Here is a 23,989-nt window from a genome sequence, read left to right as displayed (position 1 = left end):
GGGATGAAGTGTTTTGACAAATCTGAATACCCACAGAGGGCTGGAGCGATGCGACCCCCCCACACTGCAATATCGCGGTGCATCGAGATGGGAGCCGGTTCGCTCTTCACACCTCGGGAAGACCGAAGCATCTCCCCCGCACTTTCACAGCCAGCAGAAGCGTTTGCATTTTCTTAAAGGAAGACACTAAGCAAACAAATGGGAGTATAAGCTATTCAGCACTGTCTGAAAATGGTTCTTTTTGATTCCTATGAAGTTCAAAGGGTAAAAAACAGAATTGGGTGTGCTTGGCTGCACCGGAGGGGCTTTCAGAATAGCTCTGCTCTTGAGATGCGTGCGCATTTTTAATTATCTGTGTTGAGAGAGTGTGTTTTGGTAACTGGAATAAAGCAGGATAAATAAAAGTCCCCTTTCAGAATGAATTTCTACAGAAACCAAGCCAAGGTTTGTGCACACCATCGCTTTTACATCCAGACCTGAAAGACTCCAGATCTCACACGGGAACATTTGCTGAGGGAGATGGGAGCTCCTGAGTCGGAGCAGTCGCTAGCAAGAGTCAGTAGACAGACTCCACATTGTCTGTTTTCTCAGTTTTGTCCAAAAAAGTAACACCACCACAGTTCTCTGTCCCCAAAAGCACTGGGCACCAATGTCAGGAGCGCCAGGGTGACTTCAGCATGTAACTAGTATTGCAGGGGAAAGGAATCATCCTCTTTTTCTTGTAAATTTGGCAGGACTCCCTTTGGTAAAAAAAAACGAAGCATCTGTGTCATTTAAAAAATGTACAGGTTAAAAAATAATCAACAGAGATAAAGATGCCAGAAGAGCCTGTTGCCTTCAGAAAACACTTATCAGCATCTTTGTCAGAAGGAAGACTTGTTTTCCTCTTTCTCCATAAACTACCAAAGATGATGGGATGCAGAAATAAACGATGAATGAAAGGCCTTAATTAAATACAAACCAAGAGGGACTCAGGGCATTGTATTTTAATTGTGTCTTCTGACAGCACTTCATAAGCCTGAGGACAACGCCTTACTTACATTTTATAATGCAAACGAACTGCTGCACCAGCAACCTTCACCTCCCCAACAGAAAAGATGGGAGAGGAGAAAGCTTTGGAAAAAGATCCAAGAGGCCAAGGGAAACTAGTGTCACCACCATTCAAGTGGTGAAAAATGTCTCCCCAAATATACTTCATATATTCTACCCCAAACACCAAACCTTCACACCCATGCGGGGCTGACTGAGCTGTTCCCTGAACCTGAGATGGTAAAGGCACATAAATAATCAGCCACTGGTGTTGGACTCTCCCACTATGAATGTGCAGTGGCCAATTAAAACATTAGCACAGTCAAACTGCAAAGGTGTCTCCCCAAGCAGCATTTCATCTTCAGTCCACATTGCCCTACAGCTGAGCGAGCCGTCCCTCTGTGGGCTTTTTCTTTTCTTTCTCCCCTAGTCCTTCCAGATCTAATAAACAGGGCTAATAGACAGCTACATCCAGAGATTTACTGCATTTAAGCCTGACGTTAGGATCCAGAGATGGAGCCCTTAAGCGCCGATTTGTATTCAGCGCGAGCCGTTAGCTCAGGGACCGGTGCCAACCGCGACGCTGAAATTCCTGATTTCACAGTGGAGGACTTAAAAGGCTACAGGCACAATGTCATCAGAGATGGTTTGAACTCGTTCATGGGTTTTTTAATAAGACTCCCAAGATCTCCGTTTGGGTTATGGGAGGATTTATGGGTTAGAGAAGAGCGGTTCTCTATACATCTTATCAGAAGTTCCAACCGGAGGAGAATAACTCCTTGGGAGACAAATGACATTGGCCAGGGCTGGTGACAAGGGATGCGACTCCTGCAGCTGGTTGTGGTACAGTTTCCAAGCCCCCATCGGGGCTCAATCTCTCTTTTTCCCAGACCAGCCTGAAGAAAGGGCAGAGAGGCAGGATGCTCATTCACAACCCATTTTGCATTCCCGTTTGCCTCTGGTATCTTGAACCTTTAGACACCTCGAGAAGCCCAGAAGCATTTTCAAGCCTTTTTCTTCACCTGTAGAATTCTGAAGCAGAACCTCTCCCTTGCAGCCCCAGGAGCTCACTGATTTTGGGGGGGCCAGAAAGCCTTTGCAGGGTCAGGGCTAATTCAGGCTCATGGGACGCAGAACATCCAAGGCTGAGGGAAGGGCAGGTACCGTTTGCATCCCAGCACGACCTCATCTCACGTGTCCTCCTCAGAGGCTGGGCAACCAGTGTCCCTGTCACAGCTCATTGAACGCTCGAGTCAGACTCGCTCCTCATCTCTGGCAGATAAACCGACAGCTCAGTGCTCTGTCATCAATATTAATCGGCTCATTAACAAAGGCTTGTAAAAACCAGTCCCAGGGACAGGGGGAGGGAAGGGGAAAAAAGGGATGAAATCAGCAAACCAATCTATCTTTGAGATTTTTAAGGTTCTGACTATAGATTTCTTTCTTTCACCCAGAGTAGGGAGGGGGTGAGACCTGTGCAGTTTTACAAATCAATTGATGAATTTTCTCCCTGACATTCCGGGGTTGAGTCCTGGGCTAATCGTAAAAAGGCACTGCCAGAGGATTTTAATAAATCCCTTTAATTAAGTGATATGTTTTAGAATTAAATTATGATGAAAACTATAAATCCTTTCCCAATGAATGGAGCTTAGTGCGCACAGAAGGGAAAGGGCATTCCTCTTCTTTTATCTTTCCGTTTTTTTCCACCCCTTACTACAAAAGCATTCAAACAATTAATTATCAAACAATACAGGAAGCCATGTCATTTATCACCCTGAAATCCAGCCTTTTAAGTTAGCCAGGTTTAACCTTGCACTAACTAATTCTATGTTGGCAGAATGGTTTATTTTATTGCCTCTAAAAGACTCCGGGGCTTTGCTCATAGATAGTTCCCCATAGCACCAAATGCAGGTGACCCAGCCTGGGACCTCTCCTTGGGATGCCTGAACAGCGTCCCCTCTTTAGCACAAGCAAGGTCCATGTCCTCAGCTTGCTAACGTCCCTTTAGGAACCTCAGCCCTATGCATCACCCCTAATGAGGTGATGCAGCCACCCCGGATATAGAAGAAAAAGTGTTATTCATGCCACTAAGTACAGTAAAACACCCTTATACCCAAGGGGTTTGTGGTGGGAGGCTGCAATAAGCTGGGACAAGGTAGAAGGGTCACTTGTCCCTGACCTCAAGGGACTTTCCTCATGTGCTTTATTGACAATTGCAGCTCACAAGCGCCACTGCGACCTGCTCAGCCCCAGCCCTGGCAGAACAGATTGGTGTCCTGCTCCTGCCATTGCATCCATCCCTGGGCACGCAGCTGTTTGACAGTACACGGGTTCTTGAAATGAGAAACACACCTGTGAGACCAAGCTCAGCACCTTGCAAAGTCCCACGGGAGATGGGAACTGCTATTGAGCAGGAAAATGCAGCTAGAGCAAGAAAAATCGCAATTTTGTTCACTCCTGACCAGACCCAGAGTGGACATGAGCTCCTTGCTGGATTAGTGATTTATTAAGAAGGGAGATGAGGCTTCCAGAGGAGGCAGAAGAGGGAAAATGTGTCTTGCTGGGATGCTCACACCACCCTCCCTTTGCCTCTGCGCTAGGGTGGCTCTGCTGAAATTGTTTCTCAATTGCTGGTTTATCGTGGACATTAAGCACTGAGCACATACAGTTCAGTACAAGGAAACCTTGAACCAGGGCAGCTGAGAGCAGGAAAGAATGGAGTGACACGAAAACAGTTTAGGAAAAAACAAAATAAAAGAAAAAACACGTACAGCTCTGCGCATAAAGCTTCACCTGCTCAACGGGTTGTCTTATCCATCACCATTTTGTTGTGTAATGCAAGAGCTGCCTTAATGCAGCACAAAGGGAGTCAGCAAGGATGGGAGAGAAACTTAACAAGAGTGTTCCCCAAGATAGAGCCTTGTCACAGCCGAGGCAAACAGAGGCTCTTTGTTAGCATATTTACCTTGCTCCACCATCATTACACTTGCTGCGTAAATACAACTGTTCATTCTCTCCTCCCAGCCAGCTCAGCTCCTCCACTGGGATATCAGTGCAAACAGCTCAGGGTACCAAGGCTGTTGTGTTATAATATCCTTTTCTGACAAGGCTGATGGTAATTTCAGGAGTAAAGAAAAACAAAAAAATCAATTGGAGTAACTGCTGAAAGGTTGCAAACAAGGTGATGGAAATACCCAAGTAAAATAATACCATACTGAGAAAATACAGACTAATAACAAGAACTTTCTTAAAGCTGACTTCTCCATTGCTACAGAAGGATGAGAGCCCTGGTACTATTTCTGAAACCCACAGAGGCCACAGCAGGGCCAACAATAGCACTTATCACACATTCACCATTTCCACTCTTACAAGTGTTGATCCATCTCTAAGCAGTTTGCCCCCAAACCAAACAGCATTACAGCCAGTTGAATCTTTCTCATCCATCACCCCAACAAACTATTGTTCTAATTAAACCCCCTGAATCTTGATAAGGTTTTTCAGTTTTCAAATACTACCAGCAATAAACCTTCTGGCTTACCTCCACCTGATTTCAAAGGAGAAGAACACACGAGGTGAGCAGCTTCAGAGCCCTTCTCCCTTTGCAAAGAAGGAAAACCCTGCAGCTGTTGGCTTTTTGTGGAGCAAAAGCATTCAGGAGCCTCACCTGGTGAGCACCTGGTTTACTATCATGCGCCTCAGAATTAATCCTCTCAAATATTGGTAAATAATGCAAGTCTGAATATTTTTTAAAAGGAAACAAGACACGGGTAGCCCTGAGCTCCCCTGCCCTGGAAACATTTTCTGGGTTTTTCCCTTACTTTGCCACCAGCACCACCATGTACAGAACAGGGGGTTTGCACAGGGGGTTCACCAACATCACCTCGGTGTGGCAGGTATATATCTTACCTCTTTATTGCCCAGCAGCCCAATTCCCATGCTTCTCTTTTTCTGGCAAGATTCAGAAACCTACAGGAATCACAAGAAATGCGAAGGTGGGAGACAGAGGACCAGAAGCTGCTCTTTCCTCATCCCTTAGTGAAACAGAAACTCATACATTTCACAATTAAAATTCTCTTGAAAGATGGGAATTGATGAAACACAACTTATCAATGGTAAAACACAATTATTTTCAATAATTAATATACAAGATAACTTTAAGAAAGGCAGAGGTCTTGCGGAGTGGAAGGTGCAATTATTGTTTCATTAAAGATTGATTATATGTGTGGCCAGTCATTTGAATAATGGCTCTGCTGACACCTTAAATGGAATGATAAATGAGGTTGGGTCCACCGCTGTGACATGATGCACAAGTTGACTCATGAATACTTGTGAGAAACAGCAGCATCTTTCCAGCCCAAAAGGTCATCTGAAATATTAAAGAGCTGAAGATCAAGTAACTATGAATAAGGTCAAACAGAGCCTTATGGCGGCAGGACCGGAATTAATAGAGTGATAATTGTCCTGCATTTATGCATTCATTTTCATTTTATTTTTGTTATGAAGGGAATCCAAAGGGAGTGAAAGGCAGAGTGTTTGTAACCAGCCACAGCAGAGCAGCTACTCTGCTCAGAGCAAAAAGGAAGGTGCCCATTTCCAATGACAAGCCCTTGCGCTCTCAATGATGCTGACTGTGTTCAAGACAAAAGCGTGGTCTCCTCTTTTCAATGGCAAAGTGAGGACCAGGCCAACACCGATGTCCTTCTGCAGCCAGCAAAGTTTGCAAGGCACATGTTACAGTAAGAAAGAGCAAATGCATGTTGGAAGTAAATACCTTAATTATATCCATGATTGGTTTTGCCCTAGACTACAGCACCAAGGAGACCCTCTTCTACCACAGTCAATTAAATGGCTGCTATTCTCCTAAAACCCAGCAATAAAACAAGAGCTGTATATATCCATTAAACTGCAGTACACATCCATTAAACTTGCTTTTGCTGCTGCTCTTCATTTACTGCCAGGTTTGGACCTGATTCTGATCTCGTTTATGTGAGTTTTACCCTGGTATAATAGCAGAGACTTTGCAAAGTCAGTCCGGCTGACTTACTCCAGCCTCGTGAGGATACTGACCCAGTCACAAAGGGGATGAGACAGATACTTCCTTTTTAAAGACCTACAAATAACCTTTGTGCATCAATAAACCCAAGAGATTAATGGTTTGCTGAACAGCCAGGTTATTCTACACATACACACATCTATATGCAACTCTCGAATGAAATTTCTCCTGGAAATAGGAAAGCTTTCTCCTTACAAACACCTTCAGAAAGTGTGTGGAGAAGAGAAGCCCCATCTGAACCCGCTCCTGTCCCCTCCGATCCTGGCAAATAGAGGTGGAGGTGACAATGGGGGGGGTGCCATCCCTCCAGACCTCTCGAAATGCCCCCCAAATGTATGTTCCCTCCAGAGCATTTGGATTTTATCACACGTGTTGGGGATGGGGGCTGTGATGGCAGGTCCAGCTCGGCCACCGGCCACGGACCGTGGCGCATCCAGAAAGTTTAACTTTTCCTAACTATGTTGGTATTTCAAAGCCGGGAATCCGCTCATGCAGTGCAACACAAGGTGTCGAAATTATCAGCGCCTGAAAGATGCCTTTGCTTTCTTAAGATTTCCTTAAGGAGCCTCACGGTAGTTTTCTCAAAAGGAGCTGAAGATAACAGGGAAATGGCAGAAAGGCAGAGAGGGGAAAGAGGAATCCGTGTTCGCCCGTGGGCAGAGCACGAGGGAAGGCAGGCAGGGCGACACTTTCAGAAGCATCTGCACATACTAAAGCTTCTGTCCCGATGGCTTTTGTACAATATAGAGCAGATGCCTTTGACAAGAAGATCCCTGCATCCCAAGGGGCACCAGGACCTCTGTCCCTTCGCCTCTATGGAGACTCTGCCCCTTCTCACTCCACAAGGAGCTGTAAATGCACGGAAAGAAATGCAGATGTGAAGGCAGAAACCACAAACTCCTTCGTTCTGGAAGATGTTCTTGATGTGCCTTTGGGGTCACCCGTGGTTGTGGTTTTCATTTTGCCTTCAGAGCAGCTGCGAGCACAAAGCCATAACACTTAGTGGCAATAAGCAGGGCGGTAATGAACCTGATGGAAAAGGAAAAGAAAAGGTCACTACGCCCTTGTCTATTAACGTGGCCCTGAAGAAAGACCCAGTGACTAATTAAAACTGTGGGCTTCGCAGCCAGGAATACTAATCCTTACATCTGTAGTGGCCTTAATTATCTACCTCTGTGTGCTTCTTCATGAAGGGGAAAAACATCCCATATTCAAACTAATTGGCTTAATTTTTATAACTATGTTCCCCCCTGAGATCCATTTCTAAAACAATTTGGACTGTTTTTTCAATATCCTTTTCTTATATCCTTATGATCATCTCATTCATTCTAATTTGGAAGGAGGGTCCATGAAAGAAAGAAAAGAACCTCGAGTTTCTTTTGGTTTGTGCAGTGCATGATGTGAATTTTGAGACAGCAAGAGTTCTGGGTCTCCTCCTGAGCAATCCATTTGGTTTTTATTCCCAACTAGGAATAAAAACTACATTTTTAAGAGAGAAAATTAAAAACAACAGCAGCAATGTTCCTGTGTTTGTGGTGGAGTTGTCTTGATTTTAAAATCGAGATAGGCTGTTTCTGTAAATGAAAAGTTCAGCTTCAAAGAGAAGTATTAATACATTCCTTCACAACCGGGAGATCTGACTGGTCTCTCCCTGCCCTCCAGTATGTTCATCTTGGGCTCCCACCCTCTGAGCGCTCCAAACCCTCCCAAATACCCCCAAAACCAGGGAGTTTGCAAAGGATTTTAGTATTTCTCTTTCTCGGTTTGGACTTTAATTATTAAAGATAAAGAAAAAAAAGGTGAGAGCTTTGAGATTTATGGCATCCAATAAAAGCTCCATACACCGTGATTTACACAGCCACGGCAGAGCTCCGACTCCAGCAAGAAAAATGTGTGGGACCGTATGATTTATGAACACCCACCTGGCATTTTCAAAATTCTCCCAGCAGCAAACCATCAGGTCGATAACTCTGTTGGTGATCAGCGCTGGGCATGAGGTCAGGTAACAGACCCACAACATATGCTTTTGTGCATGGCTATTTACTTTTTAAACTCATCACCGATACTTAGCAAGGACTCGCTATGGGCTATAGACAATGGGGGACGCACCTGCAGATTCTTGGTCAGGGCTTCAGGCTTGTTTTCCCAGCCAGCTGCACTAAAACCATCAAAACCAAGTATTTATTTTGGCAATTTCACCTTCCCAAGGTGGCATCTCCGTGGCTGCAGATGCTGCCCCCAGCCCTGAGACTCCCCAGCAGCCAAAGCACCAGATTTTACAGGTGCCTAAATCCCTTCGAAATTCCCAGTCTAAAACTGTGCTTCAGTTCTTCTCTCTTCAGCTCTCTGAAGGCAAAGCGACCAGTTCCAGGTGTGCTGGAGTCCAACAGCAGCTTCTGAAAGTGTTTGGTCCCACCTGCCCGAGGAGGCAGCAAACAAACTCCCGTGCCTAATGCCAATCTCTATAAGTATATATTCCTCTTTTTAATCAATTATGCAATGTTTCCATGTGCCCACTGTATAGGAGACAGCTTTTGGAAGTGTCACATTTCTAAATAATAGCAGAGGGAAAGAATAATTAAGTGTGCAAGGCACGGGAGGTAAGGAATGTTTCCAGTGAAGAACTGAAAAGCAATGGGGAGTTGATGAAGATGAGCAGGGAGGAAGGCTGAGTCAGACACATGTGATGGTGTGGAGGAGATATGGAGGATACTGGAGGAAGAGGAGGGCCCCCTGATTTCCCCCCATTCCCTGGAAATACACACTTCTGCCAGTGTCCCAGTTCCCTGGAGTGATGACAAGTTATGGTGTGTGAGAAGCCTTCAAAACATATTGATATTTATGGGACATGAGTTCATTTGCAAACCATGACAGCAAACCTCAGGCTGGGCACGAAACTGAGCACTGCAATGCTCTCTCCTCCTGTGTCTTTCCCCCACCTCTCCTGAAATACAAAACACGCCTTAGTGCTGAAATATATATATATATATAGCCAGCTGAAAAGCGATGGAATAAATGAGTCAGCAGCATCGAAGTTCAGAGATAACTCCTTCGAGCAAAAGAGGGTGAGAACTACACGCTGTAGCTCAGCTCTGTAATACCAGCCCCGTGCTGACAGCCCCTTTGCAAAGGAACATTTGATTTTGTTTTTGCGGAGGGAAGCGAGCGCTGCTGGTCCTGCTGGCACCGCCACGGGGCGGAAGCTCATCGGCGGGGACAGATGGACCCGGCCGTGAGTCACGACGGGACGGCTCCTCGCGACAGACGGCGAGAGAGGGAAAAACAACTCCACGGCGTGACAATCTGCCCGTCTCCCCATCTGTGCCAGCACAGCACCGAGCAGGATCCGCCCTTGAGCTGCCCATCCTCTGGCTGCCCCCAGGTGGGATGCTCAGGAGAGGAACCAGGTCGGGTCCTCGCATGGTCCTTGGATGGAGACTCCTCTGGGTGACGGGAGATGCTGCTCCCAGCCCTGATCTGCAGCGCTGGATCTAGCCCAAGAGCTTCAACCAGAGGAAACTGCCCCAGAAAGCGTGGGGAGATGTTCAAAAAGTCATTTAGCGCCGTGCCGGGGTACATGCACACAGGGGGCAAGATGCGGGCAAAGAGGTAATCCACTAGAAATGACTTTTAGTAGAAGTCTTTTGATCGTTAGCACATTAATGAAGTTTTTAATAATACCTTAACCTTTCCTCATTCCTCCGCCCTGGAAAATCACAGCACTGCTTTGGTGCAGTGAAAAGGGCTGCCCTGGGGGGATGCGGTTCCTCCAGCCCATATAGTCATTAGATTTAACGTAAGAAATAGGTTCCTCTGAAAAACTTCAATCACTGGCACCCTGTCTGTGGGGCAATCCAGCCCTCTGCAGCTCAAGGCCCAGCTCCCTTATTAGAAGAATCTGCTTTTTTAAAATTACTTATTTTGTTGCTGGCATTTAATTATTATTTGGTGGATTATACCTTTCCATAAGCAAACATGACCGGGTAAAAACTCAGTAGGGGTAATAGATGCTTTATAGGTGCGAAGAATAAAATATCAGCAGATGCTACACAGGAACTAAAGGTGTTAAAGAGCTTTCGTTGCTCTCGTGTCTTCCCTCTCTCTGAAACCCTATTTAGTAAATGAAACTGTGGTTTTCTCATACAATATTTCATACAGAAGACTCAGTTACTAAGCAAGGGTGTGCACCAAGGCGGAGGGGAGCTCTTCCTCAGTCTTGGAGAAAAATAGTGTTGGATAAAATTGATTCCTTCGTTCCCTAAAGCCTTTTATTTCACACAGGTGGCTCCTCCAGCTTTTCCCAAAAGACAGTCAGTCCAGGCAGACAGCACAGATGATTACGTATTATTTCTCCTCATTACTATCATTGCCACAGGCTCAGAAATATCTCCTGCATCCAACACCAGTTGTAAAGGGCTAAGCTGAAACCTAAGCTTGGACACGCCATGGGAATGATAAATTCAGCATCAGTCCTGGCCTGGTGAGCCTTGTAAGCTCCTATAATTTCATTTTTCTTGCTGTGATTTATGACACAAGGTGGAAGGCCCTGCTTGTGTTATTTCTGAGGAAGGCGCTGGGGGTTTGCTAACAGCTTTGCACTTTAGGGCAGAGTTGACAGGGAAAAGAGAAAACTGCACTAACGCCAGCAGCAGCAAATCGTGAGATGCTGTGCGGTTTCGCAGAAAGAAGGAAACTTCTCACCGAGTATCTGAGAGCTGTCGATGGCAACAACAATCCTATCGTTTCTTGATTGCCTGTGAAGCAAAATTATTCATCCTGGGTGAGGAGAAACTTGCAAGGCTGCATTTCTTTGGTATTTAAACATATGGGCAGAGGAACCATCACAGTGATAAATGATCCTTGAATAGATTCAGAAAATCAACTAAACCCCAAATCTAGGCAGGGACTGGGAACTTTTTCCCATCTCTGGGGGAGCTGGAGCATCCTCAGCTCTGTGCACATGCCCTGCAGCAGGTCCACATGAAGCAGAGCCTGTCACAGGTGGGAGATGCAGCTTGGGCTCTCTGCTGTCACCCCAAAGGGGGCTGGGGACCACCGGGACCTGGTGCTCTGGGCAGCAGTAAATAAACTAACAGGTAAAACCAATATAAATGGAGAGAGACGTTTATCCCTTGTGGCATCCCACACATCTCATTCTGGAATCCTGGCTCCTAAAGAACAGGGGACCAGCGACAGTGGTACCAGGATGAGGAACCATGGGGCTGGGGACAGCCAGGTGCTTCCCCCTGCACCTTTGTCATCCCTATACGAGCCTGATAAAAATACAACTTTTCATCCTGGGGATGGGAATGGAGCCCATGGATCTGATTGTCACCCGGTGCAATGGGACACGGTGCCGCTGGCATCAACACAACATCGGCACTTTGCACCAGCTGAGCCTCCAGCTTGGTTGAGTGCAGACGAGCAGGCATCTTAATGTGATCCTCTCTATAAATCATCTACACAGCGCCTGTAAATCTCATCAGTCGAAGGAAGCAATACTCAATGATTTATTTCTACAGCTGGCTGAAGAATTTTCCTCAAAGCATCTCTTTTAGGAGAAAATGGCTCTTTAACAATATGGACATCTGGCAAAGTTTCTCATTTTGAGAAGTTTCTCATCCAGAAAAGAGCCATTTCTGAAGATTTCAGTAATTTTGAATGATGAAAGGAAAACTGAATAGTTTGTTTCAGGTCTTCTCCCTCTTCTCCACAAGGAAATGGATAAATATATTCCAAACCCACTTCATTTTACATTTTCGGTTATGTTGAGGCTTCTACCACGTCAGGGATGCATTACAGGGCATCCATAGCATTACATGATACAGAAAAATCTCGGATTCAAGAAGTGTAGAATCAGGCTTGAAATGTAACGGATGAATTGTAAGAAAATGGGTGGAAAAAACTGCAAATTGGAAAGGGAGACAGGTGGGCAGCCCCTTTATCCACCTCAAACTCCTTGTGCCATCTAAACCCTCCTGTCCCAAGGCTGAGGTTGTTACTCACATCTGCTTAGACTTGTTCTTGCTCCCGCAGCTTCTGTTTCTGTTCCCTCATCCACACACTGGCTCCTATTTTCAGCCAAAGTCTTTCAGGGCTGCTGCGATAAACGATAATAGTAACTATATAATGAGATTCCCACCTCTCCTCACCTTAATGTTATTTTCAGGCTTGATTACTGAACTCGTATTTCCTCTGGATAATTTACACTATCTTGGCTGCAAACAAATGGGCAGTTTATTACCTGCAATTGGCCTCTGCGAGAGGACTGTGCTGGTCTTATACCAGTGGGTTTGAGCTCTTTCTTTCTAATTTCCGAATGATATTTCCAAGCCCCTTCCCAGGCGAGGAGAGATAGCGCATTTGTTATTGATAGAATTTCCATTTAAATTGAGGATGTTGCTCAGTGCAACACGTGTACCAGTTAAACGAGACTCTTTCCTCCAGCAAAAGGCAACAAATTATATGAGGAAAAAAAATGTTCGGGAGGGGAGGGAGGGAAAGGGAGAAATCACAAAACTTAATATGAAATCCAGCCAGAGATATGCCTGCAATAAACCAGCTAGATCTTAATAAGGCTGGGGGTAAAGCTTGGATTACACACCCGGCTTTACACGCTATCTGCTCTTCAGCAGCTGCTTCTCTTGAAAGCTCCTTTCTCTGCTTGCCAATCCGATTAGCTCTCTAGAAAATGAGAAACAAAACAACGTGAAATCTTTTAAAAAAATAAATAGAAATGCAGCCACGAGAAGGGGGTTGGATCAGCCCCAGAAAAACCTTTTCAAGTGGATAATGACTCCATGGGACAGACATTTCAGGTGGATTTCCTTTTAGTCACAAATTGTTATTTGTATTGGAAATTAAATTATTTGTACTGGGATTTAAAAGGAGGGATCCACCGGACAATAGGAAAATGCATCCTGTTGGGTGCCCTTCCTGGGAGCAGCACAAAGAAGGTTCCAGAGCAGAAAGAGGAGGACGAGTCGCATCTCCTGCATGGCCACACACCAGCTCTGAAGCGATGTCCGGGCTGGGTGGCCACTGGTGACCACATTAGGGAGACCTCAACCCTAACCCAGACTACATTAGGGGGGCCCCAACCCCCCTGACTCAACTGGAGCCATCCAGGTTCTTTTCCCCTGTTAAAAAGCACAAACCCAACCTGTCAGCTCTGCCCTTGCAACCTGCAGCATCCCAGCAGGTGACATCCTGCTGTCCCCAGAATGGGTTTGGTCTAATCCAGAATTTGGGTGCAGGACACTGAGCTCACTTAACTTCAGCCAAGCAAAGTCAGGCAGGTGTAACCGGTGACCTGGAGGTGTAACTGGTGACCTGGAGGCGTAACCGGTGTCCTGAAGATGCTCCAGTTCCCCCTGAGTGGCAGCCCTGGGTACCAGGCAGTGGTTACCCAGAGCACAGAGGGTGCAAGAGGCAGCTCGGTCTGCCAGGGTGGTTTCTAGCCAGGACGACCTGGTGCTACCAGCTGGGATGGTTCATCTTCATCTGCCCTTGGCTGCTTTCTACTTCTAAGAAAAAAGAGAAAAAATAAGCCTTTCAGTGAACCAGTTCTGCAATCGCATCTCATCAGCTCTGGGCAGCTGGGGCAGGATCCGGGGGACAATGTGCACGCCAGCCCAAGCCCTGTCATCCTGCCAAATAGAAAACCCACCTGCAAACCACCTAAATCCCTGCAAGAAGCAGAAATCAGCCTGTATCTGCTCCGGGAAACGTGTTCAGGCGTGGAGTGGAATCAGCTGGCCGTGGTGTCCCTGCTCTGGGTGACAACGGAGGGACCCTGAGCTGCTTTCGAGGACTGACATGCCAAGCTGTGGTGCTGTGCCAGGCTGGTTTGCTCCTCACAGGATCCACATGATAGGCTTTTTTTTTCCCCATTTGCAGGGTCACCTCCAAGTCTAAATCACAGGTGTGAAGTAATCCGCTCCATATTGTGCGTTGGCGGTTGCTATGGGGGAAGAAATGATTAATTTATCACCCATTCCAAGATCTGAAGAAAGAAAGATAGGGAAAGGGAGAAGGAAAAGAAAGAAGGAAAAAAAAAAAAGCCACCTCAGAATAATTCTGCCTGAGCTGCACAGGAGCATTATTTACGGTCCAAAACTTCCACAACCTTCTGAATGTAAAGCAGAATCTCAGCATCTATAACATCGTGCCCTGATCAGAGTGAAAAGACATCTCAGAAGGAAGAGGAGGGAAATAATGGCATATTTTCAGCTAGCTGGGGAGATTGCAAAGGGATTTTAATTCCAAAGATGCTGAACAAATTGCAGATGAGACTCCGTGAGAATAAATAGCGTCTGGTCATAGATCAGCACAACTTGATTTTCTCCTCTTTAAGTGCAACGGTATCAATCTTTTAGAGGGGAGGGAGGGAAAAATCAAGGTGACAAATGAATTATTCCTCATACCTGGCTCCTCAGGCAGGAGAAAAAGAAAACCTTGTGTTTGGCAGCACGGGCCCAGGAGGGGAGATGTGGGGCACCCCACGGCCGCACTGGGGGAGCAGCCACAGATGGAACTGGCTGGAATGGGCAGCAGTGCAGGAACTGCTGTGTGCGCAGGTTCCATGTTATTTTCACTATTTAATACAAATATTTTGGTCATATTAACAATATTTAATATCAAATAGCTGGCTTTCAACCAAGGGTCTCAAAACCTTTCGGAAACATGCGTTTAATTAGATTATACGACACCCAGCAATAGAAATGTTTGTGTTTTGCTAGACGTGAAACGGGGAAATTGCAGGAAAAAGATATGGAGTGAAGTATGGAGAAGTGTTCTACATCTCCCTCAGATCTACTAAAAATAGATGCCTAGTGGTTTGTGTTTTCCAGGCTCTGGGAAAACACTAATTAATCCCTGGGGAGTTTGCATGTGGCGAGTGGAGAGAAATATTGAGTAGAATTCCTGGCTTATTTTCTAACCTATTTCAGGATCTATATTTGGGTCCCACTTGTCTTTTCCAGGCAGATCCCTGTCCACTGGCAGCAACTGCAGATGGAGGGGGCAGGATTGATGCTCCAGGGGCTGGAGATGCAGAGGCTTGTGGGTGCCATGGATGACATGCTGGGGTTTCTGCTGGGCTCCCTTCCCAGGCAGGGGACAGGGAACATCAGAGGCATTTTGGGGTGATGCATTTCAGCACTGATCCCTGAGCCTATGGGCTCAATTGTGCGTTTTCTTTGCTCCTCGGACATCACAAAGCTCCCCAAGCATCACAACACTGGGGATGCAGGAACAAGGGACAGGTCCTGCTGCATCAGTCTGTGCTCGAAGCCAGTGGTTCCTACAAAACCCATTTATATTCTTTAGCAATAATAAATGCATTAACAGCTGTGTTGTGCAGCAAAGGCACCCACAGTCCCGGCCGCAGCGGGTACCAGACGTGCTTCTATGCCAGGCAGACAGGCTCTGGAGAACAAGCAACTGAAACACAAAGCAGGAAAGAAAGTGGGAGGAAAAAGAAGGTATTTATATACAATAAATATTTGATACTGCTTAGTGTTTCCTCCTGAAGAAACTTATAGGGATTATTTCTTACACATTCTGCCTGCTCCGCTAGCGCCCTTCAACAAGGTTAATCTTTGCCCGATACAAGTTTGAAAATTAAATCCACGGTGGTGTACAAACTTCCTGGGTAGTCTGATTCAATTTCTTTCATTCGCCACCAAAATGATACATGCGCTTTGAATACACAAGCGCTTCCTCTTAGAGTGGATAATTCATGAATAGACGCTCCCCTCCTTCCCTCTCCCCCTCTCTCCTGTTGTGTATCTCAATTAATGTTTCAAGTCCAGCAGCTTTCTGATTTCTGTTTCTGCAGGGTCTCTGATCAGCCTGCTTGAAAGGAAAGCCTTAAAGGGGGACCATTTTATTTCTGGTCTCCTAAAATTCAACATGATGCTGGTGGCAGCGAGGAGCAGCTCCAGGCTGAGGTCCGACCTACAGTGGAGATGCTTCAGTTATCGAGGAGATGGGGCTGAAGGGAGACGCTTTGCTAAGCCAGGCTTAGTTCTGGGACCCCACAGCAAAAGTTTGGATGCAAATTATCACTGCAATCCCAAAGAGACCAAACTCTTCACCACACTTGTGTATGGGGACAAGAGACCACCCATGGCAGAGGGACCCCACCAGCAGGTCATGGTCCCTGCTCATTCACCCAGGTGAAGATTTTGCTCTTAAAAAGGCACAGCCAATGCATCTTTCCCTCTGGGTCCCCAGGCACTGGCAATCTGCCTTTTGCAGGGCTGGGACCACGGCTCAGCTGTCCTAAGGGATGTCCCCAAGGTCACACTGGCAGTCACCACCAGCACGATGCTCACACAACCCAAGGACTCCGTTGCCCACCCTGGGGTGCCCAGGGAAGGGTCCCCTGGGTGCAGCCCGTGGTTCCACCCCACTTGAGCCAAGAAACCGGAGAAAACCAGGACATCTGCCGAGCTAAGGAGCAGCTGACAAAAAGCCAAGCAGGGTGCAGAAAATTCTCTGCAAAGAGGAACATATCGTTGTCAAATTAACATATTAATAATTAGGCAGAATGAGAACACGAAGTCCCAACGCAGGGCCCGACGATGGCACGTTTGCTCTCTGCGTTCAGCTGCGCCGAGCAGCGATTCCAGGGGTGCCACCGAGCGTGACAGCCTGAGCCTTACAAGATGTAATTTTAGCGCTTCAGAGCTCTCTTAGTTATGCATCTCTTAAAAAAAAACAAGCGTGTTGGCTTTTCTCTGAAGGAGAAAACAGCTTTTTCTTTAGGGTTTTCATGTGTTTAATTTCTTCGGGGTGTTTATTTTTGCTCTGGGCTATTTGAGAAAACCCATTAAATACAGGCATAAATTGCTAAGTTTTGTTTGCTATGAAGGTAGAAACACACAGGGCCTGTCTGAACTATTGAGTTTGTGCCCCTGGAGAAAGTCACTTTGCTGCCGTGATGCCCCAGGACGGAAAAAACCATCTACAGCCAGAGAAGTTACAAGGAATAAATGAAATGGCAATAGGTGCCATAAATAAAATGACAGCACATTGAGAGTCCCCTTGCCTTGGAGATCAAAAGCAAAACGAGCTTTCAGTTCTGTGACATGGGGAAAATCCAGTGAGAGCCCCAATCCAGCAGGTTGATTATGTGCTCAAAGATGCTGGGATCGAAGATCTACTTGATGTGAGAGGGGACACCCATTCCCCCAGCTGGAAGTACCAAGGGAGGGATGAGTTATGAGTGAATTATTTCCAAGGATGTAACGATCCAAAGGACAATTGCAGGACAATCTTGATGGACTGGAGCTTGGCATTGGTGATTTTTGCAGTGACCATCCCCTTGCTAACCACAGCACAACATCCTGCTGCTCCAGAGAGAGATGGGAACCAGCCCAGGGGGAACATCACAGACTATTGAGCATCCTGGTACTTGGCTGGAAGAACCAAATGCCAGGGCTGCTATTCAAACTCCGCATTTTCTTCTCATTGCTCAAGTCACGGAGCTGTACTTTTGTACTCTCGAATGTCAAGTAGCGCCTCCTGGTTGAAATCAGAGCTTGGATTAAGCCAGACGCTTTGAAAAGCATTAAAGCTCGGTGGTTTTGGGCCATTGTGTAATGGCAGGAGAGCAGCACTAGTTAAACAGCGACTGACAGATGTTGAACATCAGCCCAGGTTGGATTCAAAGGTTGCTCTTGCCTGAAAGTAAGAAAAACACATGGGAAGAAAACAGAGAAGAACCAGCAGAGCTGACAGCCCTTGCATGGATAATTCTGTCACGGCTTCAAGCTGAGCCCTTGCTGAGAGTTTCCAGCCAGGCTGGGGGTGGAGGTCCCAGGTGTCGCCTTCACCCCAATCCTGGTGAGGGATGGGACACGATGCTCCTGGACACCAGGCTTGCGGTGCCAAGTGACACGAGAATGAGCCTGATGCGACTCACTGCTGCAGCAGCTGTCGGTCCTGCTCAGATCATCCCTTTCAAATAAATACCTTAAAAAAATCTGGAAATTGTCTGTCTGGTGGAGCACCCAGCCAGCAGGAAAGCATGCACAGTGAATGTGCAGTGACACGGGTCCTGTGCGAGGTGCTGAGAGAGGGGATACATTTGATTTGCTCTGTATTAGCTTTTGCTGGAGACTCTGTAGCTTAATTTACAGGTAATGGTGAAGTGCCAAGAGGCATCTCCAGCTCACTTGCTGTTTCTCACAGAAAGTCATGGAAGGGTTTTTATTTCATTTTCCCAGCCCAGAGCTGTGGGTCAGATCAGTTTTAGCCTTTTGATTGAGTCATTAATAAAAAAAAGTCTGGGGAGAAGATGCTGGACAAAAAGCAGCTGAACAAAGATGACAGCTCTAGTTTGCCTCATATGCTGTGAAAGCCTCACGCTACCAGATGCTTTACATTTTCTCTTCATGCTAAGGCACATTCCTCTCCCCTTCTCGTTGTAGCCTCCCACTTTGTCTTGCTGTTTCTCTCATTCCAGGAGAGCTTTAGTCACACTAAGGAAGCTCAATACTTTTAATAAAACACCCCTTCACAGTTTTTCTTCTAAGTTGTTTGCCCCAAATCACCCAGACCATAGGGAATAAGCGCCTCAGGATCTGGCCTCTAAATTTAGGCACAGCCAACACTTCTTTTATAGCCATTTTTATTTTTACCAGCCTCATGATAACAAGGTATTTAAGGAACCAGGAGCAGCATCGCTTTGAGAGATAAGAATAGAGCAGGGTGCATCCCAAATAAAGCTGTTGTGTATTGCAGAGAGCAAACGGGGTGTGATCACGGTGTGTCCCCACATGGTGTGGATGAGGCTGGACTGGTACATGGCAGAGCTGTGACCCCCAGCATGCTGCCCCCCATGGTCCGGGGACCCCGGACTCCCCGTCCCCTTCCCCACCAGCCCCAAGGAGGAGCAGGGATGTGTCCATCACCACCAGCTGCCTTCTCTTCCAAACCATGGGCTGTTTTAAGGACAGACACAAACCAAGGGGCTCTAAGAAACAAACCAACGCACACAGCTGGCCCTTTCCTCCAGAATGGGGCTAAAAAATACACCCCCCAAGGAATATTTCCCATTTTGCCAGCAGAAAGCAAGTCAGGTTTTACCTTAGGAAACAGCCTGGAAACAAACACACAGCTCCTCATGCTGGGGTCAGCTCAGGTAACTGGATGGGAAAAACTCTTCAGCCTTCACCTTCTTTCTCAATAGAGAGAAGTGCATAAATCCCAGCCTAGCGGAGCCTCTGACTGTTAGGAAATTAAAAGAAAAGAAATCACAGGCAGAAGAAAGCAGACACAGGTAACCTTGTAGCCACCCCTTCCCCTGCCCATGTGCTTTTACAGGCTGTGGGAAACATGACTGGGCTCAGTTAACTCTCCCCTGGTGAGGCTGGTGTCACCTTGAACCATCATCAGGATCTAAGTTAAATCTTTCTAGTCAAGTCTAAGTAATTCAAGCTATTTTTCCAACTCATTTCTTCCCCCGGCTGTGCTACCTCTGCATTTCAGGGATCCATTTGGATGAAGCCATTTCTTACAAGGGTTTCCAGAGGAGCCGTCATCTTCTTGCAAGTCCCTGGAGTGAAACCTGTGGGAGACAAGGAGAGGATGAGCAAAGTGTCCCCACGTCACGTCCCCCAGCACATCCACACAGCAGCGCCCTGGGGACGAGACGTGAGTTTGGGGTTGAGGAACTCACCAAGACGCCGGAGAAATGTTGTTTTTCCCTGAATTCATCTCAGGGTGGGAAGAGCAGTTGAAACAAAGACTCCTGGGGTGCTGCTGTGGCCGTGGTGGAGAAGGCAGAGCGTTGGTGAGTGTCTGATCTCATCCAAGTCCCAGCAACCACAATCCTTGGGTTGGGCTTTTGCACTGTTGGGTTGATCTGAAATTCTCACTGAGGGGAAAAAACCAAAAGATTCCAGGCCTGAAAATTCTCTCTGATGGGTTTGTTATTTTACAGTATCTATTTACCTTCAAGTGCTTTCACCGCTGTTCTGATGAACCTTCTGGCTCCACGGAGCGGTCGTGGGGAAATCGCGCTGCAATCAACTTCAAGAAGACATTCACATCGTGTTGGTTTAGGTGGAAACAGTAAACTTGATTTATTGAAAAAAAATCTATTACATTTATTCCTTTATTACACAGGTTTAAAATATTTAAAAATAGCTCTTACGGGCATTACACTTAAATTTTATGACATGTTTATCGGACTTCGAAGAAATGTACAATATGTCTTTTGACACTATATTTTAAAAAGGGCCTTATGTACTAAATTTTTTTTTTCCATAGGTTTTATTTTTCTTATCAACATTTGTTCAAGTCAATATATATTAAGGGAGGAGGGAAATAAAATTACACAAAAAGAATGTCTGCAAATACAAGTAGTAATTTTATTGCAATATACCGTAGCTAAGTGGTCTGGGGAAATCGGAACAGTTTGGAGCTCAGTACAATTACAACACTGTGGAATTCAACAGAGGATTTTTTTATTTTCTTAAAGCAAAGAAATAAAAGGAAAAATAAAAGGAAAAAAGCTCCCTTGATGAAAATGTATAACAGAATCACATGACCTGGACAGACGCACACGTGTGTACAGACATCGATATATGGCTTATCTGCTGCAGAGAGGAATGCGCAACGTTTTCTGACCTTCCCACTGTTCCTGCTCAAGGCTCTTGCCAAGGTGACGGAGAAGCTGAGCTCTCCTATATATTATTAAATACTCCTTTTCACTGCTTTGCTGCCGGAGTCTGCAGTTTGTAGAGTAAAAAGGTATATGAGAGAACACAACAGAAGAAGGGAGATGGAAGGATGGATGGATGTGGCTCTCCCAGACCAAAAAGCACCACACGGCTTGGCCTCCCTTCCGCTTGGGCAGGAGGAGGGGAAAAGACATCATATATAGGCTTTTCTTCACAGTAAATGTGATGTCTTTTCCTTTCTGGTGAAAGACCCCCCCTTGGCTCAAGCATCGCTGTAACGCTCCAGGCTAAATAATAATAAAAAGCGCATCCCGCAACATCTATTTTCCAGCCGAGAGATCGAAACGAGGAAAACGGCCAGGGAGAAAAACAAACAAACCAAACGGAAAAAGACGATGGTGTCAGCAGGTTGCGAGCTGAAAACGCTGCACGAAAACAAGAATGAAAAACCAAGGCGTCCTGGCAGAGCCGGCGTGGGAAGAGCAGGAACATTGCAGATTCCCGGGAGCGCTCGGCAGGAACCCGCACGGCTCCGACATCGCCTCAGGACATCCCACAAACACATAAATTAGCACCACAAACATTCAGCGACTGAGTACAATCTGGTATGGTCACCACCGCATCAAATGCGTGAATATTTTTGGGAAAAAAGAAAAAAAGATGTAAGCACATTTAATACTCTTTCTATGTGGACCGTATTAAGCTTCCGCAATACAATTAAGGGAAGGAGCGGGTCTTCTACATAACAAATTCTGAAGGCGGCATGCATTTATAATCAAAGACCATAGCAAAAGCCTTCGGTTTGTGTTGAAAGTGGCTAAAAAGCAAAGGCTGGAGATGGGCAATGGCAGGGTACCACCAGTGTTGTATTAAAGTTATTCAAATAGATAGCACCACAGAGACATGTAAAAATAAAAAGCACCTTTTTTTTTTTTCCTTTCTTTTTGTTTTTACGCTTTGTATTCATAGAGGACAAATGGATTTCCCCTGCCACTGGGAATGGAGTTTTTATCATTATTATTTTAAAAGAATGCTGAAGGAAAAATAAAAGAAGAATTAATTTAAAACATTTACGTTAAGGTAAGCAAGTGCATAAAAAGGCAGAGAGTCAAAGCGGATCCTGCTTTTAGGTGAGGACTTTGTTGAAATCTCGTTTAAAAGTGGCTTTAATTTCTTTATGTTGAAGCGAATCATTCCAACTGTGGCTTGCGGGGGGTGGGTTGTCCCGAATCCAGGGTTGGGGACACGAGTCGCCGTCGTTGTTCCCAGGTGGACACCGGGCTGGGCTGGCGGTGGGAAGGGTGGTGGTTTTCATCCAGACAGGGTCACATGCATGTTTTGAAGCCAGAAGACATTTCAATATTTAAAATAATATACAATAGAAATATTTACTTACAAACATATAAAAATATAAGCACCTTTAATACATGGGAAAGAGATGCCCAGGGTGACTTTTAGCTCTCAAATTCAGGGGGGCTGAATTTTCTAAAACGTAGAATTACACGATTCAACTGCGATATTAAAAATTCTGGAAGCGGCCACGATGTCAACTTGCTAGAGGTGATCCGAATCTCATGGAAATCAATGGAATTCCTCTGACGGGCTTCAGCGGGGTTTGGATTGGAGCCGGGACTTCCTCCTCAAGCTGAACACAGGAGTTTCAAGTTATTTCCATTTTTCCTTAGAAATAAACACACGCACGCTAAGGTAGAGCCAAGCGCTCGCTATCGCTTCGTGACAAGAAGAAGAAGAGGTTGTCTTTGATGGCGGTGGGGTCTGCTGGGCGGCCGTGGAGCAGCGCGGTGGCGGTGACACGGGGACAGGGCTTGGGGACAGGGCGCGGGGCCACGCGTGCGGCGGTCGGTCATGCGATTCTGCGTCTGTGGCGGGAACGGTCCCCTCGGTCGGCGGTTCGGTGGCACAGAGGAACTCGGGCAAAACGAGGAACGAAAGGAAACGGAAAAAAATAACCCATCGCTGTCCAGTTTCAGAACGTGCATGTGACAAGGAACTCCTTTTTTTTTTTTTTTTTTTTTGTTTTGTTTTAATTAATTAAATGGCGCAATGAGGTTACGAGGTTGCTCATTTGGAGACTAGTTTTCAGGTGGCTCTTAGCCCATGAAGCAAGCTGGTCCCACCTCGAATCCAAATTTCTGTGACGCTTCTCCGAAGTCATTGAACATGATGTCGACTATAGGTACTTGCTCTACCTTGGGCGTATTGATTTCCAGGATTGTCTTCTGGTAGCCCTTCTTTGCCTGATGGGGACAAGAAGGAGAAAGAGGAGTTCTGGTGATGCCTCCAGCCCAACAACAGCAAGTTATCACAAATAACGATTCACCAGTCAGCTGGGAATACGGTGACACTATTTCCCAGGTATCTTGTGAGCTAAATTAGAGGCACCCAAACACACATTTGCCCCACAGCATCACCTCAAGGGGGATGGTGACCAGCAACCAAACCCCTGGGAGATGCCAGTTCTGAGCCCAGACTTTGGAGCAGAATCTGCTGCCACAAAGATTAAAAGACATTAAACTGCTGTCAGCACATCTTGGGGCTGGAACAGGAGCCTGGTAAAATTGTTGTGGCTGTGGTGTAGTTGTTTTGCCTCCCCAAGGATATACATGGGTTGTTGAGCAAATATGAGCGATTTAATTTGAATATATTAGTTAGACTATTATCCAAGCACTACCGAGAAAGATCACATTTAAAGTTTGATGGAATTCACAAGGTGATGTTGTCTTTTTATCGTGCCTGGTAGCCATACAGTTATTTCCAAAATATAAATAATTATCAGAGAAGCAGAAGTGCACCCGAGGGCATACAAAGCTGCACAAACAAGTGAATTTATGGAGCAGCTTTTGGCTCTGCCTTACCCTCTGATTTGTGTCCCTCAGAAGAACAGGTTATATCACAGCTGCTGAGAAAGGGCTATAAGATCAGGAAAACCACATTTAAATAACAACCCGAACATCAGCCCTGGGGACCACCCAGTGCTGGCTGCAGTAGCATTACGGCCAGAGTGCAGGTCTGACCAGGACCTCTGTGGTCACCCCAAAAATCAGGTAGCCCAACCTCATTTTTCATGTGGTAGAGCTCAATCTTAAACATTCTGCCTGTGGTTCATGAAGGATGATCTATTAGGGTGCCAGGAGATGCAGAGCATCCTTTTGCAATGCTGCAGTCAACTCCCTTGGCACATTTTACCTCC

At 46.1% G+C, this 23,989-nt stretch overlaps 1 protein-coding gene across 1 annotated transcript in view; it reads right to left on the bottom strand.

The window, feature by feature from the left end:
• Positions 1-22,441: 22,441 nt before the first annotated feature.
• COL5A1 (collagen type V alpha 1 chain) overlaps positions 22,442-23,989 on the bottom strand; it is a gene marked incomplete at its 5' end in the record, with an annotated part of 136,414 nt that continues 134,866 nt past the window's right edge. The window contains one exon of the mRNA XM_080355703.1: positions 22,442-23,036. Coding sequence (XP_080211829.1) covers positions 22,890-23,036 — 147 coding nt within the window. The 3' untranslated portion in view covers positions 22,442-22,889. The remainder of the gene's footprint in view (positions 23,037-23,989) is intronic.

The sequence above is a fragment of the Nesoenas mayeri genome (genome assembly GCF_963082525.1).
Source record: "Nesoenas mayeri genome assembly, chromosome: 18".
NCBI classification, from domain to species: Eukaryota; Metazoa; Chordata; class Aves; order Columbiformes; family Columbidae; genus Nesoenas; species Nesoenas mayeri.
This window is presented reverse-complemented; position numbering and strand designations above follow the sequence as displayed.